We start from the raw sequence: 24,948 nt of genomic DNA on the forward strand, positions 1-24,948 counted from the left end.
CCATAGGAAGACCCAAAAAACGATGGTACGAGAGTTGGAGCTCCGGATCGCAGCAAAGACTGTAACAGAAGAAACAGGACATAGTCTTATTACAAGAAGAAGAAAAAGAAGAAGAAAAAGAGATCTTTCGATCTGTTTAATTCTGAATCTGCCTCTGGTTAATTTCCTGTGAGGTACATTGCCAACTATCCCTCCATTTTTAGGTGATATTCCGGGGGTTCTTGAACCGGCCGGGATGTTTTCTAGGGAAATTTTTGAGAGTCTATTCTCATCCATTCGTCTTACACTGTTGTACCACATCCTCCTGCACTGCCTTCCCCATCTTATAATATCTTGAATTTTGCATTGCTCTCTAATGTTTGTATTTCTCATCCTGTCTCTACTTATTTTCCCCATTATTGTTTTAATTTCTGCAACCCTTAGCATCTGTTTCATTTGGCTGGTGTCTTCGTCCATGAGTAAGCGTTAGTCAAAAATGAATGTGAATGAAATAATTTGGACTGGAAAGGGTTTTAAATAGTTATTTTCCTAACTAGTGCGGAAAGTGATACTTTCACGCACGAGACTGCCGTTGACCCGAACGACGCGATAGCGGAGACACTTTCCGCATGAGTTAGGAACAATATTTTTTCTAAGGCCGTACGTTTGGAAAAAGCCCCAAAAATAGACTTATATCAATTTTTATTTAGAAGTGAAAATACACAAATTAATTCTTTGACAAGGTTGTAAAAACCAAACTTTCAATATAATGGGTTACCACGACGACGATATTGGTTTCCATGACGACGATTCAAAACCATTGTAATTTTCTACTGATCTGACTTTAATATTAAGTCAAAGTAATTTTATTTCATCGAATTTTATCAGTAGTAATTGCAGAAGAGCTCTAAAATTCTATATTAATTTTAGAGATCGAGTGCAATTTGTTGCGATTATTTCATGAATAAAACTGTTCAACACCAAAATTTTATTATAATTTATTTACGTAAGTACAAATTAGTACAATTAAACACACAGTTGTTTTAAATATTAATTTGACTGTTGAAAGTCGTCACTTTTATAATTTTTAAAACATTAATTGTCATTAATGTCACTGAATGTATTTTTTCGTAGCAACGAAGGGAATCTGCCGTAATATACTTGACGACGGGAAATTATCATAATTATCGATTTAATTTAGATTTATGTAGCTTTCTATTGGTCAGAATCTCCTATGAATGAAATAATCGCGTGAATTTCATTAAAACATTAACACAATAAGATATATTTGAAATAAATTAGTAAATAATATCTAAATATTAGTTTATTACATGTATTATAATATATTATAATGCCATATTAAAAGGTATTTTACTTTCACGCACGCCGTGCGGTAAAGTGCAACTTTCGGAAACGAAATGCGTGCGTGAAAGTGGCTCTTATAGCACGCCCGTAGAAAAAATATTAATGCTTGTATCCGTAACTGCTCTGTGTTTTTATCGATTTTATAAAATACATGTATGCATGTTTCATAGATAAAATATTATAATTTTTGATTATCTTATCAACCTATATAAAAGTAATGCTACTTGTTTAAAATCTATTTTGAATTTATTATTTGTGTAAGAGTTTAAAATATAGAAAGTAAGTTTTTTTTATAATAATTTTGCAATTTATGTTAGTCCACAGATCTCGGAGATGTTATAAAACTTCGGTGCGAAAAATATCAAATAAAACTATAATCTTTTATGTGTAGAAGAGCAATCAAATTTCTTCATAATCAGTAATTTTAGAAGCAACTAATCTAGAAAGTTGTTTTGAGCTACAATCATACTATTTGACAACCAGGAAGTCTTCAACTTTGTCTTTCAACCAGGAAGATTGTCTTATTTCGATAATTCTTCTGCACTTTGTTTCATCTTTAATTGTTAGTCGTAGATTTTTTCACGCCCTATTTATGTACACTCAACTAAACTTATGTGGAATCATCTGATATTTTTTATTATTTTCAGCGCATTACAGCTAAATTTAATTTTTTTTCATTGCACCTCTCCGGACCATAACTACAGGTTATAGTACCAAATCAACATACCTGCGAGTTATTAAAGTTGGTTGGATGAAAATTAAAGGATTTTTGTACCGATCCTAACTGCTTCCCAGAACATGACCCTTCATCTTTTATATTTGTGAGCAAATATGTCAGTTTCTGTTTTTGCTTCTCTTCCTCGCCCTCTTACACGAATTCGTTAATCATCTGATTTTACATATCCTACTTTCCTTTTAAAATATCACACTATTCCATTTTCCAATATTCCAGTCTTGACATTGGTGACACCAATTTACGTGGTCGTGGTCAGTCTTGTGCTGCCTAGTTGACTCAGAATCCCTTAACTTTCTCCTTATATATAGTCCAACTAAAATATTTACACATATAGCTTCCAATAGCTACAGAATTCAAATATATAGTGATTCCATATAAGTTTGGTTGAGTGTATATCCAGGATATCACAGTTTTCCTTCTTTTATTGCCTACGTTCTTTATAACAATGCAGTTCTAGCAATATTTATATACGTGCTCATCTCAAAATACTCAAGCCTTTCTATCACTTTATGACGCCACATTAAAGTACATCGTATAGAACATTGGGTACGTAACAATTGAGCAATCGTATTTGTAGAGTTTACCTCAAAACTGAGTTACAAAGAACCTATTTAATTTTTATAAATTTGGTGCGTGTTTTTCATTTATAACTTATATGAGCTATATAGTCTTTAATTTGTATTATTATTTCGTGTACAAGGTATATGTATAGTGTCCTTGGACACGAAATAAAGATCACAAGAGAGAGCCAAACATGCGAACTACGAAGAAGAATAAACCTAGCATATGCAGCCCATGGAAAACTCAAAGACATATTTAAAAGCGATATACCAATTTCTTTAAAACGTAAAACATTTGACCAGTTTGTGTTGCCTGTGATGACTTAAGGTGCCGAAGCTTTGACATTGACAGCTACAACTTCTAAAATGCTGCAAATAGCCCAGAGGAAAATGGAAAGGTCAATGCTGAGTATATCGCTTCGTGACCGAGTTAGAAATGAAGACTTAAGACGAAGAACAGGAGTTACCGATGTAATTTCCCGAATTGCCACCCTGAAATGGAACTGGACCGGACACGTTGCCCGAATCAGTGATGGAAGATGTACGAAGAGATTACTTGAGTGGAGGCCGAGATTAGACAAAAGAAGTAGAGGAAGACCACCTACTCGTTGGAATGACGATCTCAAGAAAATGTCTAGAAATTGGATGCAAAGTGTTCAAAATAGAGCACAATGGACAAAAATTAGGAAGGCCTATGTCAAGCAGTGGACGCAAAGTGCTGGATGATGATGATGATTGTATTAATAGTTTTCAATTACTTCTACTTCCTTATTCTTTCGATATTACAATATTTTCTTCTATTATTCTTCTACCAATAGGGCTTCGTTATTACTGTTGTTCTTACTAATTTTCAATAGTTTGAATTTGTGACGGTTGAGGAATAAGCGATTTAATCAGGAGATAAGAGCACGCATTGGAAAAGCTAGATCCACTTTCAACCGGATGTGGGCCTCCTTCAAGAGCCACAGGTCTCTCTTGGTATACAATTAAGATTGCTCTGATTCAATATCTTCTCTGTTCTTTTTTATGTTGTTAAATCCTGAAGCTTGAACGAAGATATTTGCATAATATTGGAAGCACTTGAGATGTGGCTATATCAGAGGATAATTAAGATCCTGTGGATACTCCGAGTCACAATGACGGGGTGATCACAAGAATGAAGAAGAACTGAGAGGTACTGACATGATCATTTCTCATCATTATCTTCGCCTTATCCATATGCGGTGTCGGATTCCCTAATTGCATTTCTCCATACAATTAATCTATCTTGGATCATATCAATATTAATCCCTTTTACCAACAAGTCCTGCCTAATCGTCTCCCCCCGCGTCTTCTTTGGTCTTCCTCTCCTACTCCTTCCAAGAATCTGCACTTCAGCAATTCTTCGTATTGGGTGATTAGCGTCTCGACGTTGAACATGACCAAACCATCTCAACCTATGCTCTCTCATTTTGGCATCAATTGGTGCCACACCTAGACTTCCCTTAATATACTCATTTTTAATTTTATCGTTTTTTGTCATTCCACTCATCCATCTCAGCATTCTGATTTCTGCCACATGCATTCGTTGTTCCTCTTTTTTTCCACTGCCCAACATTCAGTTCTGTACATCATAGCCGGTCTTATGGCTGTTTTATAGAATTTTCCCTTCAACTTCATTGGAATTTTGCTGTCACACAGCACACCACTCGCTTCCTTCCACTTTATCCATCCAACCCTAATTCTACTGCATGCATCTCCATCTATTTCTCCAATACTCTGTAATACCGATCCCAGATAATTGCTTTTTACAATCAGTTCACCATCCAAAGATACCATTTTATTTGTAGTAACTCCATCTTTAAATGGACATTCCAAATACTCTGTTTTTGTCCTACTAAGTTTTAAACCTTTTTCCTCCAGAGCTTGCCTCCACTGTTCCAGTTTTTGTTCTAGATCCCTTTCATTATTTCCTACTAACACGACATCATCAGCATACATTAAGCACTTTGGTATGTTACCCTCTAGTTTCGCTGTTATCTGGTCCAAATCTAATGAGGATAAATACGGACTAAGCACCGAGCCTTGGTGCAATCCTACTTTCATGACATGATCATTTCTAACACCTATAATACATTAGACAGATTATGTGAAATGAATCCAGATATATCCTCATAGAAGCAATCCTGCAAGGAAAACTATTTGAAAAGCGAGATCCCGGAGGAACAAGAACATCCTGATCAAACAACCTCCGAATATTGTTTAACACAATATCTGTGCATTTTTTCCGGGCTGCTCCAGGCAAAATAAAGATGGCGATGATGATCGTCTCTAAAACATCAATTTGGAGGAACCAGTTTGAACGATCAACAAATAGAAAGAGTAAAAACATATATCTACCTTGGTATGAACCTCAATGAAAATTGGGACCATCTCTGGAAATCAAATGTAGGATAGATAAACCAAAATCTAAATTTCTATAAAGGGCTAAGCTCTTCAAATCTCCTGATTTACAGTACTCATTAAAATCAGGTTACTACGATGTTATATCTTTCCTATAATGTTATAAGGAGTTGAGCAGTGGACTCCCGCAGACGCCACTTGCAAGAAAATTTAGGCTTTCGAAATGTGGCGTTAACGTAAAATCATGAAGGTATCTTATACTGACTACGTAGTTTTTAAGGGTGTTTTAAAGAATACATAAGAAAACGAGCTGTTAAACAGAATAAAAATCGTCAATATTTGTCACGCATGGGCACATCAAATAGAACGCTGAGAGAGAGTCCACATTTTTCTTTATATTATTAGCCTCTTCTTCTTCTTCTTCTTCTTCTTCTTCTTCTTCTTCTTCTTCTTCTTCTTCTTTTCCTTCTTCTTCTTCTTCTTCTTCTTCTTGTTTGTTCTTTTGGGGTTTACCAGGTGTGCAATAATTTTTCTGCTGAATGTATCCAGATATTTATTCCATTGCATATTCTATTCAATTCTGTTGTTTGTGGTTTTTCCTTGTTTATAAATTATACTTAGGCTTCGTTCCGGTGTCCGAAAGAATTATAATGTTGCAGTTATTGACAACCCATGGAAAAATGAACCTAATACAGATTTATGCGCCAACTGCTGACAAAAATGAAGAAGAAATAGAAAACTTTTACAGCGAACTTCATAAAACATTACAGTTCACAGCATCTAGAGACATAACAGTGATATCATGGGTGATTTCAATGCAAAAATTGGCTAAGGAAAATGCTACCCTAATGTAGGGCCATATGGACTTGGCGAACGAAATGACAGAGGGGATCGCCTAATAGAATTTTGCAAGGAGCATAATGTTATAGTCGCAAATACATTCTTTAAATTACCTAAGCGACGCCTTTATACATGGAAATCGCCAGCTGACAAAGACAACAAAATCGTCAGAAGTCAAATTGACTACATCCTAATAAAGCAGAGATATCGAAACTCAATTCAGGCAGTAAAGGCATATCCAGGAGCAGACGTATCTTCTGATCACAGTCTTCTTATTGCTAGGTTTCAACTTCAACTAAAAAAGACGCAAAAAAGCCGCAACAATAATAAACTTAACATACAGAAACTTAAGTCAGAAGAAACAAAAGAAAATTTGAAACATGAAATCAACACAAATCTAGATAGAAACCCAGGAAATAATTGCAACGTAGAACAGCAGTGGCAATTCTTCAAAACCTCTATATTAGAGCCAAGTAAGAAAGTACTTACAACAACCAAATGTAAGAAAGAAGAATGGATAACGGAGGAAATTCTAGAGTTAATGAATGAAAGAAGAAAAAACAAAACAATTAATAAGACCCGCTATAAACAGTTGAAAACCAAATAAGAAGAAAAATTAGGGAGGCTAAAGAAACCTACTACTCTGAAAAATGTAAAGAAATAGAAGAACTTCAAAACAGATATGACAACTTCAACCTACATAAAAAAGTCAAAGAACTAGCCGGAATAGGAAATAGAAGAACCTCAAATATATTGCTCGACAAAAACGGAAATATTATAATGGAGACAGAACGAAAACTACGACGATGGAAAGAGTACATCTAGGAACTATTTCATGACCAGAGCGAAGCTAGTACATCCGTAGATAGCCAAACTGGAGACGTAGGCCCAGAGACAAGCAAATCAGAGATTAGTCAGGCAATAAACTCTACGAAAACCAATAAATCTGCTGGTCCAGATGAATTACCTAGGGAGCTGATAAAGTTGGTCAACGATAAAAACCTGGACATAATGGTAGAACTGTTCAACGCTCTCTATACTACGGGAATCATCCCTAGAGAAATGTTGACATCAGCATTTGTGTGTGTGCTAAAAAAAGTGAATGCCAAAGAATGCAGTGACTACCGAACCATAAGCCTAATGTCACATACCTTGAAAATTCTGCTGAAAATTATCCACGCCAGAATACACACTAAACTGGAGCTGGATATTAGTGAAACTCAATATGGGTTCCGCAATGGTATGGGCACCAGAGAGGCATTATTCTCCTTCAACGTGCTGACACAGGGATGTTTGAATGTTAACCGTTCTCTTTACGTCTGTTTTATAGACTACAATAAAGCGTTTGATAAAGTAAAACATGACCGACTCATGGAAATTCTAAAAACTAAAAACCTAAATGAAAGACATTTAAGACTAATAACACCGCTCTATGACAATCAGCGAGCAATAGTAAGAATAGAAAAAGAAAGATCTGAAGAAATAGAAATAAAGAGAGGAGTCAGGCAAGGCTGCATATTATCACCTCTATTATTTAACGCATATTCTGACGAGGAAATGCGAGAAACTCTGGAAGATGAAACAGTCGGCATAAGAGTAAATGGAGTCTTAGTTAACAACATCAGGTATGCAGATGATACAGTAAAAATAGCCGATAGTTTACAAGGCCTGCAAATACTCATGAGTAAAATAGTAAGGTGTAGTAGGGAGTACGGACTCTCTCTCAATATCAAAAAGACGAAGTTTATGAAACTTAGTAAAAACAACCATAATACTAACGAAATATTGATAGTAGAGGGCCAGCAGATCAAAAGAGTAAAAAAGTACACTTACCTAAGGAACACTTATAACCGAAAATAATGACTACACTGCAGAAATCAAAGTCAGAATCGAGAAAGCACGTTCTAATTTTATGAAAATGAAAAAGACCCTATGTAGCAAAGATTTAACATTAGCTCTTAAAGTACGCCTAACAAAATGTTACGTATACAGTGTACTATACTATGGACTGGATTCATGGACGTTAAATGTAGAGACAATGAGACGACTTAACGCCTTTGGAATGTGGACCTATAGAAGAATTATGAGGGTTTCCTGGGTAGATAGAGTTACGAAAAATGAAGTACTGAGAAGAATAGGTAAAGAGAAGGAAGTTAAACTTACAATTAAAGAAAGAAAACTACAGTATCTCGGACATGTGATGCGGGGCGAGAAATATGGCATCCTGCGACTCATAATGCAGGGAAAGATAGATGGCAGAAGAAGCATCGGCAGAAGACGAATTTCATGGCTGAAGTACCTGAGAGAATGGTTTGGATGCAGCTCAAAACAACTATTTAGAGCTCCTGTCTCAAAAATTAAAATAGCTATGATGATTGCCAACCTCCGTAGCGGAGATGGCACCTGAAGAAGAAGAAGATAAGCTATACTTGGAATTCTTCTGTATTCTAATATAATATAATATAATATAATGTAATATAATATAATATAATATAATATAATATAATATAATATAATATAATATAATATAATATAATATAATATAATATAATATAATATAATATAATATAATATAATATAATATAATATAATATAATATAATATAATATAATATAATATAATATAATATAATATAATATAATATAATATAATATAATATAATATAATATAATATAATATAATACCTTTAGCGGTTTTGTCTAAAATATTTTTTCTAATTGTGTGTAGTATGAACTTGCAAATTCATTTTTAGCAACTTATTTATTTTTGATCAACAGTATGCTCCAAGCAGAGCTTTTACATTTAGTACTGGAGTTATCCATCTTTTATGCAAGAGTATGTATTCGGTTTGATTTCTGTATTCAATATTAATTGAGGCTATCAGTGCAAAAGTGGTGTAACCCACAACCCACAATTTTACCAAAATGCTTTTATTAGATACCTATATTAAAGTTATTCCTTGTTTAAATATTTTCAGACGCATAATGTAGTGAACACCAATATACTTGAGCCACTCTGCATTTAAAAGTAGTTATAATATAATGGATAACTAACGTAATAAAAGGTTTTCGGTAAAATTGTGGGTTGTGGGTTACATCATTTTCGCACTGATAGCCTCAGCTGGACTTCTGTGCATTGATGTCTATACTTGGAAGTCACCATAAAATGCCTGTTGAATGCGTATTAAATAAATATATTTTTTTAAGGTATGTTGCTGATTGTATTGCTATTGATGTTATATCCAAGCGAAGGAATTTGTGGATCTTGTTGGTTCAATGACCATACTTTTTACTGCAGCAAAATAAATCAAGACCAGTTTTTGTACGAATTATTTAACCAAGAAGACTATTTATCAAGTAATTATATAAATACGATAATAATTGAAGACTCCAAGTATGAGACCATTGCTGACTTTCCTAACTTAAGTGATTTGTTACCAAATATAACTATAACAGATTTAGCCATCCGCAGGTCATCTGTAAAGAGTATATCTGACAGCATCTTCACAGTATTTAGTAAGTTGGTAAATCTGGATTTAAGTGAAAATTACATAGATAATGTTGCGTTTTGCGCTGGTTTGCCAGATTCCGTTAAGATAGCGAATCTAAGTCATAATAATATTTCTATTATTGATATAAGTAAAAGACAAGTAGTTTTAGATTACCTAGACTTAAGTTATAATAATCTTACCAAGTACACCGAGTATACCACTGATCGGGATTTCATGGGAAAATCTCTTGACCTAAGTTATAACACATATTTAAGTGATGTATACGTTTTAGGAAAAAATGATCTATACATTTTAGGATGTAATGTTCAAAATTTTGTTGATCATTTAAAAGTACAAAAAATGTTTACTAACTTTATGCCATACTCTAGTAAACTTATTGTTTTTGAGTTGTTTGACATTTCTCATACAAATTTAAATTCTTTAGTAACTGAAAAAATATCACCTAACATTTTCTGTCAAAGTAGTTCTGCAGTAATAGATTTTTCCAATACCAATCTTACCACAATACCAGAAAATTTTTTTGATTTTGACTCAGACTGTTTTGAACTGAATCTTAGTTACAATAACCTATCAAAGTTAGATAGTCCTATACTAGGGAAAACAACATTGAAAAAAATAAATATTTCCTTTTCCGAAATAAAAAGTATCTGGACTATATTTTCTAAAGCACAAAATCGTATAGGTGAAATAAATTTAACAGGAAATTATTTAGATCAAAGTATTTGTGATACTGAGCTTGGAGATAATTTGACTGACCTGTATTCTCTTGATATGTCATTAAACAGTCTATCAGAAGTTACGTCAAATACGTTTAGACGTTGTGTTAATTTAAAATACATAAATATGTCACACTGCTTAATAGAACATGTTGCATCCGATAGTTTTAAATTGTTAAGAAATATAGAATCTATCAATCTAAGCAATAATAAAATACTAGTCATAGAATCAAGTACTTTCTACAACCTGAAAAATTTAACAGCTGTAGATCTTTCTGAAAACTATTTGGAAGCCATAAAAGAAAACGCTTTCTCCAACTTAGACTCCCTTGAGACAATAATATTTTCTAAAAGTAATTTGACTAAACGTAATGGACTAACTATTCATAGTGGTGCTTTTCAAGACTTAAGTAAACTGAATGGACTGCAACTCTCAGGATTGGGAATTGAGCAAATAAATAACGGTGCATTTAAAAATATGTTAAACTTAAATATCATTGATTTAAGGAATAATTATTTTAATTCCATAGGTGGTACATTTTCCAATATCCAGGCCCATGCACTATATTTAGGAGAAATATCTGATCTAATATATTTTGATTCAACCATCAATATTGCTCATTTGTTTCTACAAATACACCAAAATTTATTATTAAGTGAACAATTTCTTGTGAGCATTAACTTAAAAAATTTACATATCTTAGATTCTTATATTTATGGTATATCGGATAATTTTCTATTAGGCTCATATAAATTAGAATATATGGACTTCAAAAATACAACTGTACAAATAACTTCAGATACCAAAGTTTTTACTGGTTTATTTAACTTGTTGGAACTGAATGCAACAATTTTCTTCAAAGATTTAGACGTTCTAGAGGACTTCACGTTTAAAGATTTACATCACCTAAAGTCTCTGCATATGTCAAATGGTAAGTTGAGGAAAATCGAAAAGGATGCTTTCTTTGGGCTTAACAACTTACAACATTTATTCCTAAATAACAATAAGATTGAATATTTGGATCCAGCACTTTTCAGAAATCTTAGTCTCATATCTATATTGGATTTATCAAACAATGCTTTAGAAACTATAGATTTATTGTCTTTAACTAATGAACTACCATACTTAAAAAGTTTGAATTTAGGTCATTGTCAACTGAAAAATTTGAGTGAATCAAATAAGATACTGCACAAAAACTTGGAGACGTTAATTTTATCAAATAATATGTTAACAGAAATATCTGAAATTGTTATTCAGTCGTTTCCAAACATACGGATTTTACATATGCAACAAAATATGTTGCCAGATTTTTCCAGTCTATATTATTCCACAAATATAAAGGAACTAAGAGTAGATGGCAACAATTTATTATATCTGCTTGATATGAATAATGGAAATCGCTTACAATTTTTAAATATCTCCAATAACCCAAATTTGGGGGTAAACGTGCAAATAAATTATTATAATGGATATTCACATGTGGAGACATTTTTAATGGATAATACTGGCATAAGAATTACATATACTGGATTGATAGATGATTTTGGTAAGCACTTTCCAAGTTTAGAACAAGTAGGAATTAACTATAACCAATACAAGTGCGATGATTTAAAAAAAATTTTAGAAACAATGGACCTACGAAATGTAAATTATATGCCAGATAATCCTAGGTATGACATTGATAATATCGATGGAATAACCTGTTTAGGCGATAAAACATCATCAATATCGTCATCTACTATGACCGCACCCACTGCACTCTCGGCCAGAGACAATACATTATAATTATCAGTTCCTGAGGGTTTAATTACTATCATCATGTCCGCACCAGTGCGCATTAAAATAAGATTTTGTTTCTACAATTATTATTATAGGCCAGAAATGAAGCTGAAAAAATGGCAAAACCGCGCAATTTTTTCGTCCAGCATCGATTTGTACAAAAACTTGGGATTTGGCTCATTTTAAACTCTAGTTCATTTTCTGTATTGAGCCGTTGTACGCTTTTGGTTTTTTAGGGGTGAAAACTACCCCTAATTGTAAAAAATTATAAAATAATATTTTAAACTTTATTATGGTCAACATTTGGTTTTCATTACTTAAATAATGATTGTTTTATGCTTTAGAATATAATATCATAATATTTCAACCCCTAAAACCACCCTTGTTGGAGCTATGTATAAAGAATTGATTTATCCTAAAATAATGATCTAGGCTTGCATCGATTTGCATAAAAAGGTGGGATTAGGATCATCTAACCCTGTACTTGATATACTATATCGTGTTTGAGGGCGTTGATTACTTTTAGTGGTGTAAACTACCCCTTATTTTCAAAAATGATACAAAAACATTTTAAACCATAACATGGGTAAAATTGTGTTTTGATTGATTCAATAATGATTGTTTTATGCCTTAGGACATAATATCATAATATTTTAACCCTTAAAAACCACCCTTAATAGCATTGCAATTTTTATAATTAATTTAATAGATCTTTACAGAAAAAAAGGTAGCAGTACGAATTTACAAATACAAAAATACAAATTCAAATATTTTTTTAGTCATCTTCATCGAGATCGATATTTATCATCTTCGTCTTCTTTCGAATTTTCAAGCTATTCGAATTTTTTGAAAAAAAAAATAGTTTTATAAACATATCGCTCCTTAATTTTTGGTGATAAAAAGTTTTTTCAAAAACGATTTTTTGGGGATTTTAAAGAGCTATAAGAATATGTAAATTAAATTCCCTTAGATCCGTTAGTTTTTAAGTGGGGTGAGTTTAAAGTGCTTGAATAAGGGGTTGTTTGCTCGTCAATAGAGGTTTTAAACAGCTATACCCCACTAAATAGTCACAGAGAAAACCAATGCACAGAAAAATTTTAGTTGTTAAAAAAGCTACAATTTAGTATAGTCCATGTAATGAAGCTTAAAATAGGACAAAACCTCGCAATTTTTACAGAATGGATCGATTTGCTTGAAAATTTGAGAATAAGTAGTGGATAGTCCAAGTATCAAAATCTATATCATGCCGAAAGGCGCTTTTACCATCGGGTTGGTTGCGACCCCATCTCAGGGGTGGAAATTTTTATTATATTTTGACCGCAAGTGTTGGTAAAAACATTAATAAACAAAAACGTTCTATATATTTTTTTGATAACATTAATAGTTTTATCAAAAAAGTTTTCGTTTTATCAAAAAAACTTTAGTTAAAACAAGTACCTTTTGAAACAAGAATGTGTGTGTACTTTGTACGCACGTAAGAAGTTATACTTCTACTACATATTATGTGATTTTTAAGACAATACCAAAAATTTAAAAAAATAAAAGAATAAAACGCACACAAACACATTGAAAAATGCCACAAAGGAAAAAGATTTCTGAACGATAATAATTGTTGGCAAAAATTTTAAATACGCATTTTCTGAAAAAAAAAATTATATAGCAAATATACTTACAATCATAACATGCATAAAAAAATAAAAAAATAAAAACTTGCATCGGGAATTGAACCCGTGAATTTGGTGGCGCTTTGATTCGTAATCGAAGCGTAGACTCACTCGTCCAATCCCACATTATTTATCACGTGGAAAAATACGGTAACTGAACGTTTTACTGTTTGACAGTTGTTTTGAAAATTAAATTATGTAGTTTAAATTTTATGGAAGAAAATATAAAAATATAACAAAACAGTAAGAAAACAATATATTAGATGAAGATTGGTAGAACTTTTGTTGGTAATCAAATTAAGTATGTAAATCAAAGCATTACATACCTACTAGATAAATAAATCTACGCCAAAAAATCATAATTTAAAAATAAAAATCGAACCTAATTTGGGATTTCTCTCTAAAATCCGCATTATTGAGAAAATAAATGTATGTATTTCAACCTAATCCAAATGTATAATTACAATATGATTATAATAAAAACTACTTACCAAATTTGAATGAGTTTTCCTTGTCCAAAATAGTCCAAAAGTCCAAAAATATAGGTATATGAAAACTATTTAAAAAGGCAGTATAACTATTAACTAACTTTTGTTTGTTGTTTCTTTTCACACAAATTTTAAAATGCAACAACCATAAATAATCTAACTACAGCTGTGCCACAGCCGCCATATTGAATAATTTTTGACATGTCATTTGAACATCCAATCAGAACAAAGTTATAATGCGCATGCGCCCGGTCGCTAGGTTTTACCATATAAAAATTCACCCTCTATCGCCGGTAAAGAAGTATAACTTCAATAATAAACAAAACTGTTTTTTTTTTTATTTTCTCTAAGACCAATAGTAATCGGCTATAATTTATTATATTTATGTTGGCTATTCTTCGTCAAATGCTAAATATTGTAGTTTCAAAGTCAAAGAACGGGAAAACTATGCATTTTTGAGAATAACTTTTTCAAACTAATTTAAAATATTTAAAAATATGTATCTCAAGAAATAAAAAAAATCTCCAGCTAAAAAAATTAAGTGATATAATAAAAAGAAAATTTCTATTTTTTCCAGCAAGAGAGTGATGGTAAACAACCCCCTAATCACCACCCTAATTAAAATTTGTCATTGACCTGATTTGGTTTTCTTGGTATTGTTAGTAGGTTCTAGAAGTTTAATAGTTTAATCGGCTTAGAATGATTAGTTTTTAAAAAAATTGAGTTTAAAGCGAATAACGAGTTTTTGTAGCTTGGTAAAAAATGTCCTTTTCTTCAGAATAGAAAGATTAGCATCAGAGATACGGAAAAATATTTAAATATGAAATTGTAGCTTATGTAATTTTCAAGAACTTGGTTTGCAAAAATTTTTTTACGGCAAAAATTAATTGATTGGTTGACTTACTTGTTAAGGAAGGACAATCATAATTGTCCTATCTTACATTTCGAACATTTGTACTAATTGTAGTGGCATTTTCTGCCGCTGATCACAGTTTAAGGAAGAAGAATAAGAAAAAAGAAGATATTAGGCTTCTTGACACGTGACGTGGGCACATCACTGTTTTTTTTTCTTTTTTGATCGCACAAAAACGGGTGGGTTCGAAAGAATCAAAGGGAGGGAGCGTACAAATGTTCGAAATGTAAGATAGGACAATTATGATTGTCCTTCCTTAACAGGTAAGTCAACCAATCAATTAATTGTCCTTCAAATTACATTTCGAACATTTGTACTAATTGTAGGCTGTTGAAAGATTAAGCAATATTGTGCGATAATTAAACAAAACTACATTGCAATCCAAAAATCGATATTTTACATTTTTTTTTATTAGGAACTTTATAAAAAAAAAAAGAAATATTAGAACAATTAAGAGTAATGTTTTTAAAACATATAATTACCAATGTATAACAAACAATAAACAAACGCAGAAGCATATAATATGGACTAAACAGACAATATAGTTTTTGCAAAGAGTCCGTAATCTTTTGCTAGTAAGTAAGTTTATTATAAAAAATATTAAATACTTGAGAATTTTCTGTCCATCCCGCCGTCTCTCTAATAGTTTCTATACTTATTTAATCTAGCCTAGCTCCTGCTGACGTAGATGCTTGTCTAACACTATACCCTTTAAAAATATTGGTGTCTATGTTACATAATTTTAAAACATCTTTTAGCCATCTACTCAAAGTCTGCGTAGATGCTGCTTTATATGGTTTTTTTATTGTTATAAACAACTTGTCCTCTGATTGAAGATGAATATTTTTAGAAATCTCTAAATAGTGACATAAAGTCGATGCTACACACAACTGTGGTTTTTCTTTAAAATAGAGAAATCTTAAAATAGGTTGATTTTTATTTTTCGAAGAAGTCTTTATCCTATCTGGTATCAAAATCGCAATTTTATCTTGATCCATGAAAATATTTTGTATTTTTATTAGAGATAGGGATTGCAACCTGTGAGCTGTAGTCAGAGCAATCAACATTACAAGTTTGCAAGTAAGTTCTTTCAAGGAAAGACCTGTGGGAGGAAATAATGTTTCTAAATAAAATAATACTGGTTGAGGGTCCCAAGTAAATTGATATTTGGGCAATGAAGGTTTGAGATTATATATACTTTTGTAAAAATTTTTAAACATGTTTTTATGATTTTCTGGTATATCTATTATCAATGCCAATGCAGCTCTATGAATGTTTGTAGAACTATATGTATAATCCTGATCTACGATATATTTAATAAAATTAATAATATTTGATAATTCATAAGCAAAAGGGTCCATATTTTTTTCTATACTATACCTCCACCTTCTCTTGAAAACTGTATCATGTAAATTTAGTTTTTTTTGTTGTAATAGATGCAATCACAATTGCGATGGAATGCTCAGGAATACCTTTTCTTAAAAAATCTTGCCTGACAAACATGCGATAGTCAGGGTAAGATGTTGGTGTCCCGGATATGAAAGCCTAAAAGGGTTCAAAATTAAATTTTTATCAGGTCCTAAAATTATCTTTTTGCCTGATATCAGTTTATTAAAGGTTGGTTACCAAATCTGATTTGGCCATTCTGCTACTACCACAATTCCTACTGCTTTGTCACATATGATTTTTTCTAAAACTCTTGGAATAATAGCAAAAGGTGGAGTGGACAAGCATAAAATTTTAATCCATGCCAATCTATAGTGAAGGCATCAACTTTCTCCGATTCGGGGTCAGGTTTCCAAGATACATACCTTGCACATTTTTTGTTAAGATATGTGGCAAACAAATCGATTTCTGGAATATGAAGCTGCTTAAAAATTATATTAACACAATTATCACTTAAAGAATACTCTGTTCCTATTTTCAAAGATCTTGACTCTGAATCAGCAATAATATTTTCTTTTGTACTGATATAAGATGCAAGTATTTTAAATTTCTATTTTCACGGTATTGCCAAATTTCTCTGCAAATGTTGTTAAGATTAGAGTATTGCACACTCCCCATCTTGTTAATACAAGATACAGCTGTTGTGTTATCTATTCTTAGCAAAATATTACAATTCCTATATTCCTTGGAAAAGGATTTCAAGTCATTATATGCTGCCAATAACTCAAGAACATTTATATGTAGTTCTCGCTGTTCATAACTCCAAAAACCATGAGTTTTATTATCATTACCGCATGCTCCCCATGCTAAAATAGATGCATCACAAAATATTTCAAGTACATAATTAGATTCTTTTATATTTTGTTCACTAATTGGTATGTTATGTACCTAACCACCAATTGAAATCGTTTTACAAGTATTTAGGTATGGTCATTTTTGTGTTAAAACTATTAGTTTTAGAAAGAGCAAGCCACTTTTCTTTTTCTAAATTTTTTAAGTATAATGTTCCATATTTAACTGAAGGACAAACTGCTACCAACTGACCGATTAAAGCTGCAAATGATCTTATCATACATGTACTTTTATTTTTGATGGTCTGAATACTATTAATTATTTTTTCTTTTTTGTCAGCAGGAGCAAAATATATCATTTTATTAGAATCAAACGTAAAACCAAGAAAAGTTATAATTTGTGTGGGTGAAAGTATACTTTTTCTTTATTTATAGTAAATCCCAGGCGGGAAAACATTGACCAAGTTTCAACAATATTTTCTTTAAATTTCAAATATGATTTTGAAATCAGTAAAGTGTCATCTAAAAAAATGACAGAAGTAAAGCCTCTTGTTTTTAGATTGTTTAAGGCTCGTTTTAAGGTTTTCGTAGATATAAAAGGCGAGATACTCAAACCAAATGGTAAGCAGTTGAAATGATATAGAATATTTTTGTACTCAAATTTTAAATATATTTTTTTAAATTTTCATGAAGAGGAATAGCAAAATAGGCATCTTGTAAATCTACTTTTGCCATAAAACAACCCTTGAAAATGAGCTTGAGAACTGACCTATAGTCTTCCAACTTAAAATGTGGGGCTTCTATAAAGCAATTTAACTGTTTTAAATTTAAAACAAATCTATGACTTTCGTCCTTTTTGGGCACTAGAAAATATGAAGAAAGGAATTGCTCTCTTGTATGTGAAGAAGGAGAAATAGCTCCCTTATCAAGTAATTGCTTTATAGCTAAATCATAGGACTCATTTCGGTCTATGAAAAACTTTTGGTGCTCTCTCTTGAGACGGTGTTGTTTTAAATAAAATATTAAAACCTTGGACCCAACTTAAAACTTTGATGTCTGAAGTAATCTTTTTCCGGTTTTTAAAATAATTAGCCACATTTCCTGCTGATTTTTTATTTACCTTTAGTATGACCTCCTGGTTGTTCTGGTTGGGTTTTGGTGCTGTTGTCTGCTCGACTGTTTGTATCTCGATGTTGGTTGAGGATGATTTGGGTAGTGGCTTTGTCGAAATCTTGGTCTGTTTGAGGCTGGATTGAAGTTTAAACTCTGCTGATTGAAGTTGTTAGATTCTGTAAGAACTCTTGTTGTATGCTGAGTGGTAAAAACAGCTTGGCGTTGTGGCGCAGTCTTCGGACAAAAAGTGGCTTTTTGTGGCTTCATTATAGAGCTGACTTGAAAAGCTGCCGATCTTGCATCTTTGCTTTCTTTCAATATTTCAATCAAATTCTCCCAAATAAATATTTATCTATAGGTTGCTCGTCTAATAATTTTTTAAATTTTAAATTTAATGAAGAACTGAGCAAAAATCTTCTGTGCAAGGACATCTTATAAAACACTTCTATATTGAAGTTTATGGAATTGGCAATTGTTTCGATATTCCTTTTTTTTTTTTTTTTTTTTTTTTTTTTTAATCCTAATTCGACCTCTTTATAAAGGGACATAATACTTGCAGCTAAAATTGTTTGCATAGTTTGCAAGTATTTATCTTCCCTAATTTTATTTTTATCTTTTATGGCAGATAAAAACTCAGAATTTAACTGAGGTGGGCAAAGTCTTTCGCAGTTTGTAGCAGGTAAGAATTTTTCTGTAAGTTTACCCACAATACTTTTGTCTAAGCCTTTGGAAAGAGAATAGTTTAGCCTTTTTGCTACATCTGGCAACATTTCAGAAGCATTAAGGTTAGTTTTTAATGGGTCTTCCCCAATTAAGTTAATCATATTTAGAGAAATAGATTATTTCTGTGTAAGTACCTCTCCAATGAAAAATTCTTCTCTTTGTTGTTGGGACTCCTCAATAAGTACTGCTGGTTGTAAAACCAAAATCCTCAATTATGCTCAAATTGCATTGGATCTCATTGTCTGTATTATTTAGTGAAACTGACGGGCTATGCACTTCCACAATGGTTTCTGTAATATTATTTTGAATATTTTGACAAAACCAAACAAAAATTTAGTGTAAGTAAACTTGCTACGCTTGAAAAGTGAAATCAAGGTAAAATGTACAAAAAAATATTTAAATAAATATTATGTATTGTATTTTAAATTTCTGGGCTACTATAAAATAGAGCCTAAGAAATAGGAGCATCTCAAATAAATCATAAAGATTTTGTGGGCTATTAAAACATACCCGCTCCCCTAGTATTATTGTTTGAAGACAAGCCAAACACAAATTTTGTGTAAGTAACTTGCTATTCTTGTGATGTAAATTCGAAGTAAAATATGTAAAATTAGTTAAATAAAAATATATTCCATTCTATACTTCTGGGCTAATATAAAGTGCCTCTGAGAAATAGAAGCAGGTCACATAATCATAAAGATTTTCTGGGCAACTTAAAAGTACCCTCTGATTTATTGTTATATCCTTAATTATTTAGTCTGTATTACTTTGGACTACCTCAAGGCACCCTTATTGAGACAAACAATATAATTTTTCTTTGCAAAATGTGACGTTTTTGCATGTCATTTATGTTAACCCATTTTCTACGAAATAAACATTAATAGGAAAACCAGTGCAGTCCGGCAACATAGTGCCTGTTTTTTATTCGAACAGGAAGATGGAGAAAAAACAGGCACTATGGCAACAGAAAAATATATTGATAACAACAAAATAAAAGTCTCCATGTTTGAAGTTGATTAAAATTGTCACTTGTAAATAATTAATAAATATAGCTATTTATTCACGCTAAATTTAATTTAACTACCATAAGAAAATCAAAAAAAATATCATATAAATACCTGAGTCCTTTTCATCCATTTTCTCTCTCAACTTTAGCAATTTCTGTTGCAACTCTTCATATTTCCGCCGCTTTCGGGATAAACAATCACTCTTTGATGACCTTTTTTGGCATTTTAAACGCTTTTTAACAATTTTTATAAAATTATTTCGAACACGCGTGTGATCAGCCGCGCACAGAAAAAGAAAACAGTGATGTGCCCACGTCACGTGTCAAGAAGCCTAATATCTTCTTTTTTCTTATTCTTCTTCTTTAAACTGTGATCAGCGGCAGAAAATGCCACTACAATTAGTACAAATGTTCGAAATGTAATTTGAAGGACAATTGAGTGAGCTATTGACAATTACAACTTGTAATATCACGCAAAAACTACCTTTACCAACCTTTTCAATGCCAACTGTTTTTGTGACTGAGAATTTTAAAAGGATTTAATATCAATAGCCTTATATATCTTGTAAAAGCCTATAAAATTATTTTTTTAAAAACTTTCTAAGACAAAAAATGGACAAGTTAGGGTTAAAAAATCATTTTATTTTTTTGAAGAAAAAAAAGGAGAAATCCAATTGGAAGCATAATAATGCAAGTTAGCGGTATTTTTAGTCATTTGCCTTAATTATTCTTCTTTATTTATGTATTGTTAATAGATTCTAACAGTTTGACTGGCTTAGAATAATTAGTTTTTTAAAAACTGAAGTTTAAAGCGATAACGAATGTTTGTGCAATTTGGTAAAAACTGCCATTGTTTTCAGAATAGAACGATTAGCATCAGAGATACGAAAAAATGTTTAAATATAAAATTGTAGATAGGTTATTTAATTCTCAAGAACTTGGTTTAATAAAATTTGTTCTACGGCAAAAATTGAGTGAATCGTAAATGAGTATACCGTCGAAAACCATTGATTTTTTAGATATAAAACAAACACTTTCGACATCAAATAAATCAAAAACTACTAACTTTATCGCAAAAATGTATAGAACATTTTTTGCTTAGAATGAATATTTTTATTAACTTTTGCGGTCAAAATATAATAAAAAAATGTCCACCTCCGAGATGTGGTGACAACCACCCCCATGGTAAAAGCGCGTGTCGGCATCATATAGATTTTGATCCATGGACCATCCACTACTTAATCTCAAATTTTCAAGCAAATTGATCCATTCTGTAAAAATTTCGAGGTGAAATGCTTTGGTTCCTGGACTAGTATTCTATAATTTTTTTCGTATCTCCAATATTTTCGGAGATATTTTGAAGAAAAAGTAAAAAATATGAAATTACAAAAAATCAATTTATTTTTAATCTCCAATTTTTCTAAAATTATGCCTTTTAAATAGATCAAACTTTTTGGGTGTATTGATAATACATATAAAAAAATTACAAAAGGGTGAAAATAAATTTTAATTAGGAGGATAGTTAGCGGGTTGTTTTCACTGATTATTTTGTACAAAAGTAGGTATCTAGCGACGTTATTTTTATCATAAGTCGCCTAATTTTTATGGTAGAAAATTTTTTCTTTTTATTAATCTACTAATAATTATATACTTGAAAAAAGATTATGTAAGTTTACCTCGCAAAATGCAGTTTTCCCATTATTTCGCTTCGAATAATTCAAATTATGCATGTGATGAAAAAAGCTAACCTTTAGGCAGGCGGCACATCAAAGAAACATGAAACGTAAATTACGTTTCATGGAAATAAAACACTGCTAAACAAATATACGTCCGGCCATTTATGAAACTCTCCGAAAAGAAAAATGTGTCATGAGCATGAATCACACTTGTTTCATTGGTAGACGGACTTCAAGATTTGTTTAGCCGTGTTTAATTTTCATCAAACGTGTTTTACGTTTCATGTTTCATGTTTTTCGTTTCATGTTTCGTTGGTGTACGGCTTGCCTTAACATACCTTCTCTCGGTTCGTGTTAGTTGGAGAAAAATTAAAGAAAAAAGGATTTTTTTATCTTTGTAAAAAATACAATTTTTATAATTACAGTTTTTTTGATTATCTGCATCTTTTTTGAGTTATTCTCAAAAAACCCTCTAAAAAAAGTCGATTTTTTCGTCGAAAACCATTAACTTTCAAGCGCAAATAACTTAAAATATTAGTTTTACGACGAAAACTTAAAGAGCATTTTTTTCTTAGAATTATGTTTTACATCGATTTCCATGGTTAAAATGTAGAGAAAAATTCTCACGCCCGAGATGGGGTGGCAACCACCCTCAAGGTTTTCGCGTATAGTGGTATGATATAGAAAATTATTCTTGGTTATATTCCTTACCATCTGCGAAAATTTCAAGTAAATCCATGCTGGACGAAAAAAATGGCGAGCCAAAATGGTTCATTTCCTGGCCTATAATTGGTTGTGTTACTTAGCATCTTATACAATATGGCCTGTGTAGCGAAACCACAAAGTGTTATTAACGCTTCTGCCAGTTTTTTCAAACTTCAACTTATCAATAATTTAGAAAGCTAGTGTAAGACTAATAATGACATTGCATCAGAAACAATACTCGATAAAGTCAGAACACAAGCATTGATTTTAGCATGTTTATTAAAAGCATTTGAAAAATTCAATTTATTTTGTATATCTAATAACCCCTTAAGGTACGCGCTCGACTCTTACACGAGCGTGCCATACTGGCAATTTTGTACACGCTCGACCCTGACACGAGCAACCATTAAATTTTAATCTTTCCGCAAAAAATAAAATCGGCAATTTCGGATAAAAATCGGCAATTTTAAGCACTCGAGTGTACTTCGGTAAGATTATTTCATGAATAAAACTGTATTTATAAAAATAATTTTTACTAACATTTTATTGATACCTTCGTCTGAATATTTCCTTGCTGGGCAACAAGCTTTCGAAAAATTGTCGGATTATTGTCACTTTATTCTCACTGTCTTGTGATATTAATATTGATAATGTATTTATTATATTGAATATTATAATATTAAAATTTTAAAAATAATCAGATTTTATACTTGAATTTTATACAATAACCACGGTATACTTTATAGGAATAAATGTAATTAAAACCATTGAAGTAACCTTAATGTTTATTTATTATATTTTTAAAATTTCAAATAATATTATGTACTGTACTAATAAAACATATTAAATTTTATAATTATTATTTAGTTTCCTGTATGAACAGAAGCCAAAACGTACCTAAAATAATATTGTTACACCTACCTCAACTGAAAGTAAACTTTTCCGGACCTGATTGTATGGAGCAAAGTTGTACTTTTCCTCCCTAGGGAGGAGAATTAAAAGTGACGACATGGTATTTAATTCATGAAATATAACTTATTGACGGCCTGTACAATATCTATTTTCTATTACGTAAGTATCTTTATACAGAGTGAGTTTTATGTATGGAAACACTCAATTATCTCAAAAACGGCTTATACGATTTTCATAGATTTTGTTAAGTATGAGTTTTCTAATGCGGCCGATATTATAGTGCTAATTACATTGTTGTCATATTTTCCGTTTTTCTGGAAATCTAATGAACTTTCTTATTTTAAATGGAACACCCTGTATATTTTTTGTGTTTTAAAGTCCCTAATAAATATTGATAATTTTTCATGTTATATTCCCTATACTTAAATACCATAATTTCGGAGTTATTGCTACATTTATTTAAAAAAAAATTAAACAAATTATAAAAATCAATTTTTTTGACCCGGTTACACACTATTTTAGGTTGTTTGGATCATGGGGAACAAAAAAGATCTTTTATAATTTTTCTCTAAAATTAATCGTTCCCGAGTTATAAACAATTTAAAACTGAAAAAAATCGAATAATGACGATTTTCAAGGTTCAAGAACACAAATAAACAATTTTATTTTTGAAACCACGAAGTATCCAAATTCAACCTCAAGTCTTATTTTATCAGATACCGATAAGTAATTTAAGATTGTTTCATTTTAAAATATTGTTATTTTAAATGATCGCCCGTCCTCTCATATGCACTTCATTAAAAATTAGAAATCAATGTTTTAGAATAAAAAGAGACAAAAAATCTTATGGCAAGCTATCAGAAGAAGAGTTGGGCTTGAATTTAGGTACTTTATAATTTCAAGATTTATATTTTTGACTTGTGTTTTAGAACCTTAAAAATCGTCATTATTCGATTTTTTTCAGTTTTAAATTGTTTATTACTCGAAAACGATTAACTTTAGAGAAAAATTACAAAAAAAACTTTTTTGTTCCCAATGATCCAAAGAACTTAAAATAGTATCCACCTGGGCCGAAAAAATTGATTTTTATAATTTGTTTAAATTTAAATTTTTTTCTTAATAAATGTAGCTATAACTCCGGAATTATGGCATTTAGGTATAGGCAATATAACATAAAAAATAATCAGCATTTCTTAAGGACTTCAAAGCGCAAAAAGTATATAGGATGGTCCATTTGAAATAAGAAAGTTCATTGGATTTTCAGAAAAACAGAAGATCTGACAACAATGTAATTAGCACTATAATATCGAACGCATTAGAAAACTCCTACCTACCAAAATCTATAAAAATCGGGCAAGCCGTTTTCGAGATAATTGAGTGTTTCCATACATAAAACTCACTCTGTATTTTAACGTTTATTTATAAAACACCCTGTATTTTGCAGAATGGTAAAAAACAGTATATTATTATTTTTATTTAGGTAACAATGTTTACATTAATAATTTGACCTATATTTGACAGTTGACAGTTATATTGTACCTACTTGTTAGTTTTAGTTCTAATAAATTTTGTTGGTTAGTTACATAAATAAATTAAGTAAAAATGAAAAAATTACTGGTTATGTGAGGAAGGTGGAAAAACC

The 24,948-nt window shown here is 31.3% G+C and overlaps 2 protein-coding genes across 2 annotated transcripts in view; one reads left to right on the forward strand and one right to left on the reverse strand.

Moving 5' to 3' along the window:
* Positions 1–24,948, reverse strand: part of LOC126885567 (protein O-mannosyl-transferase TMTC1-like) — a 229,139-nt gene that overhangs the window by 37,260 nt on the left and 166,931 nt on the right. The gene's annotated exons all lie outside the window — the stretch shown is intronic.
* Positions 1,557–23,250, forward strand: LOC126878455 (toll-like receptor 6). The gene is made up of 2 exons (XM_050650520.1): positions 1,557–1,623; positions 9,069–23,250. The coding sequence occupies exon 2, from the start codon at positions 9,071–9,073 to the stop codon at positions 11,873–11,875; it is 2,805 nt and encodes a 934-aa protein (XP_050506477.1). The 5' UTR covers positions 1,557–1,623; positions 9,069–9,070; the 3' UTR covers positions 11,876–23,250.

Source organism: Diabrotica virgifera, chromosome 5, assembly GCF_917563875.1.
Source record: "Diabrotica virgifera virgifera chromosome 5, PGI_DIABVI_V3a".
NCBI lineage: Eukaryota > Metazoa > Arthropoda > Insecta > Coleoptera > Chrysomelidae > Diabrotica > Diabrotica virgifera.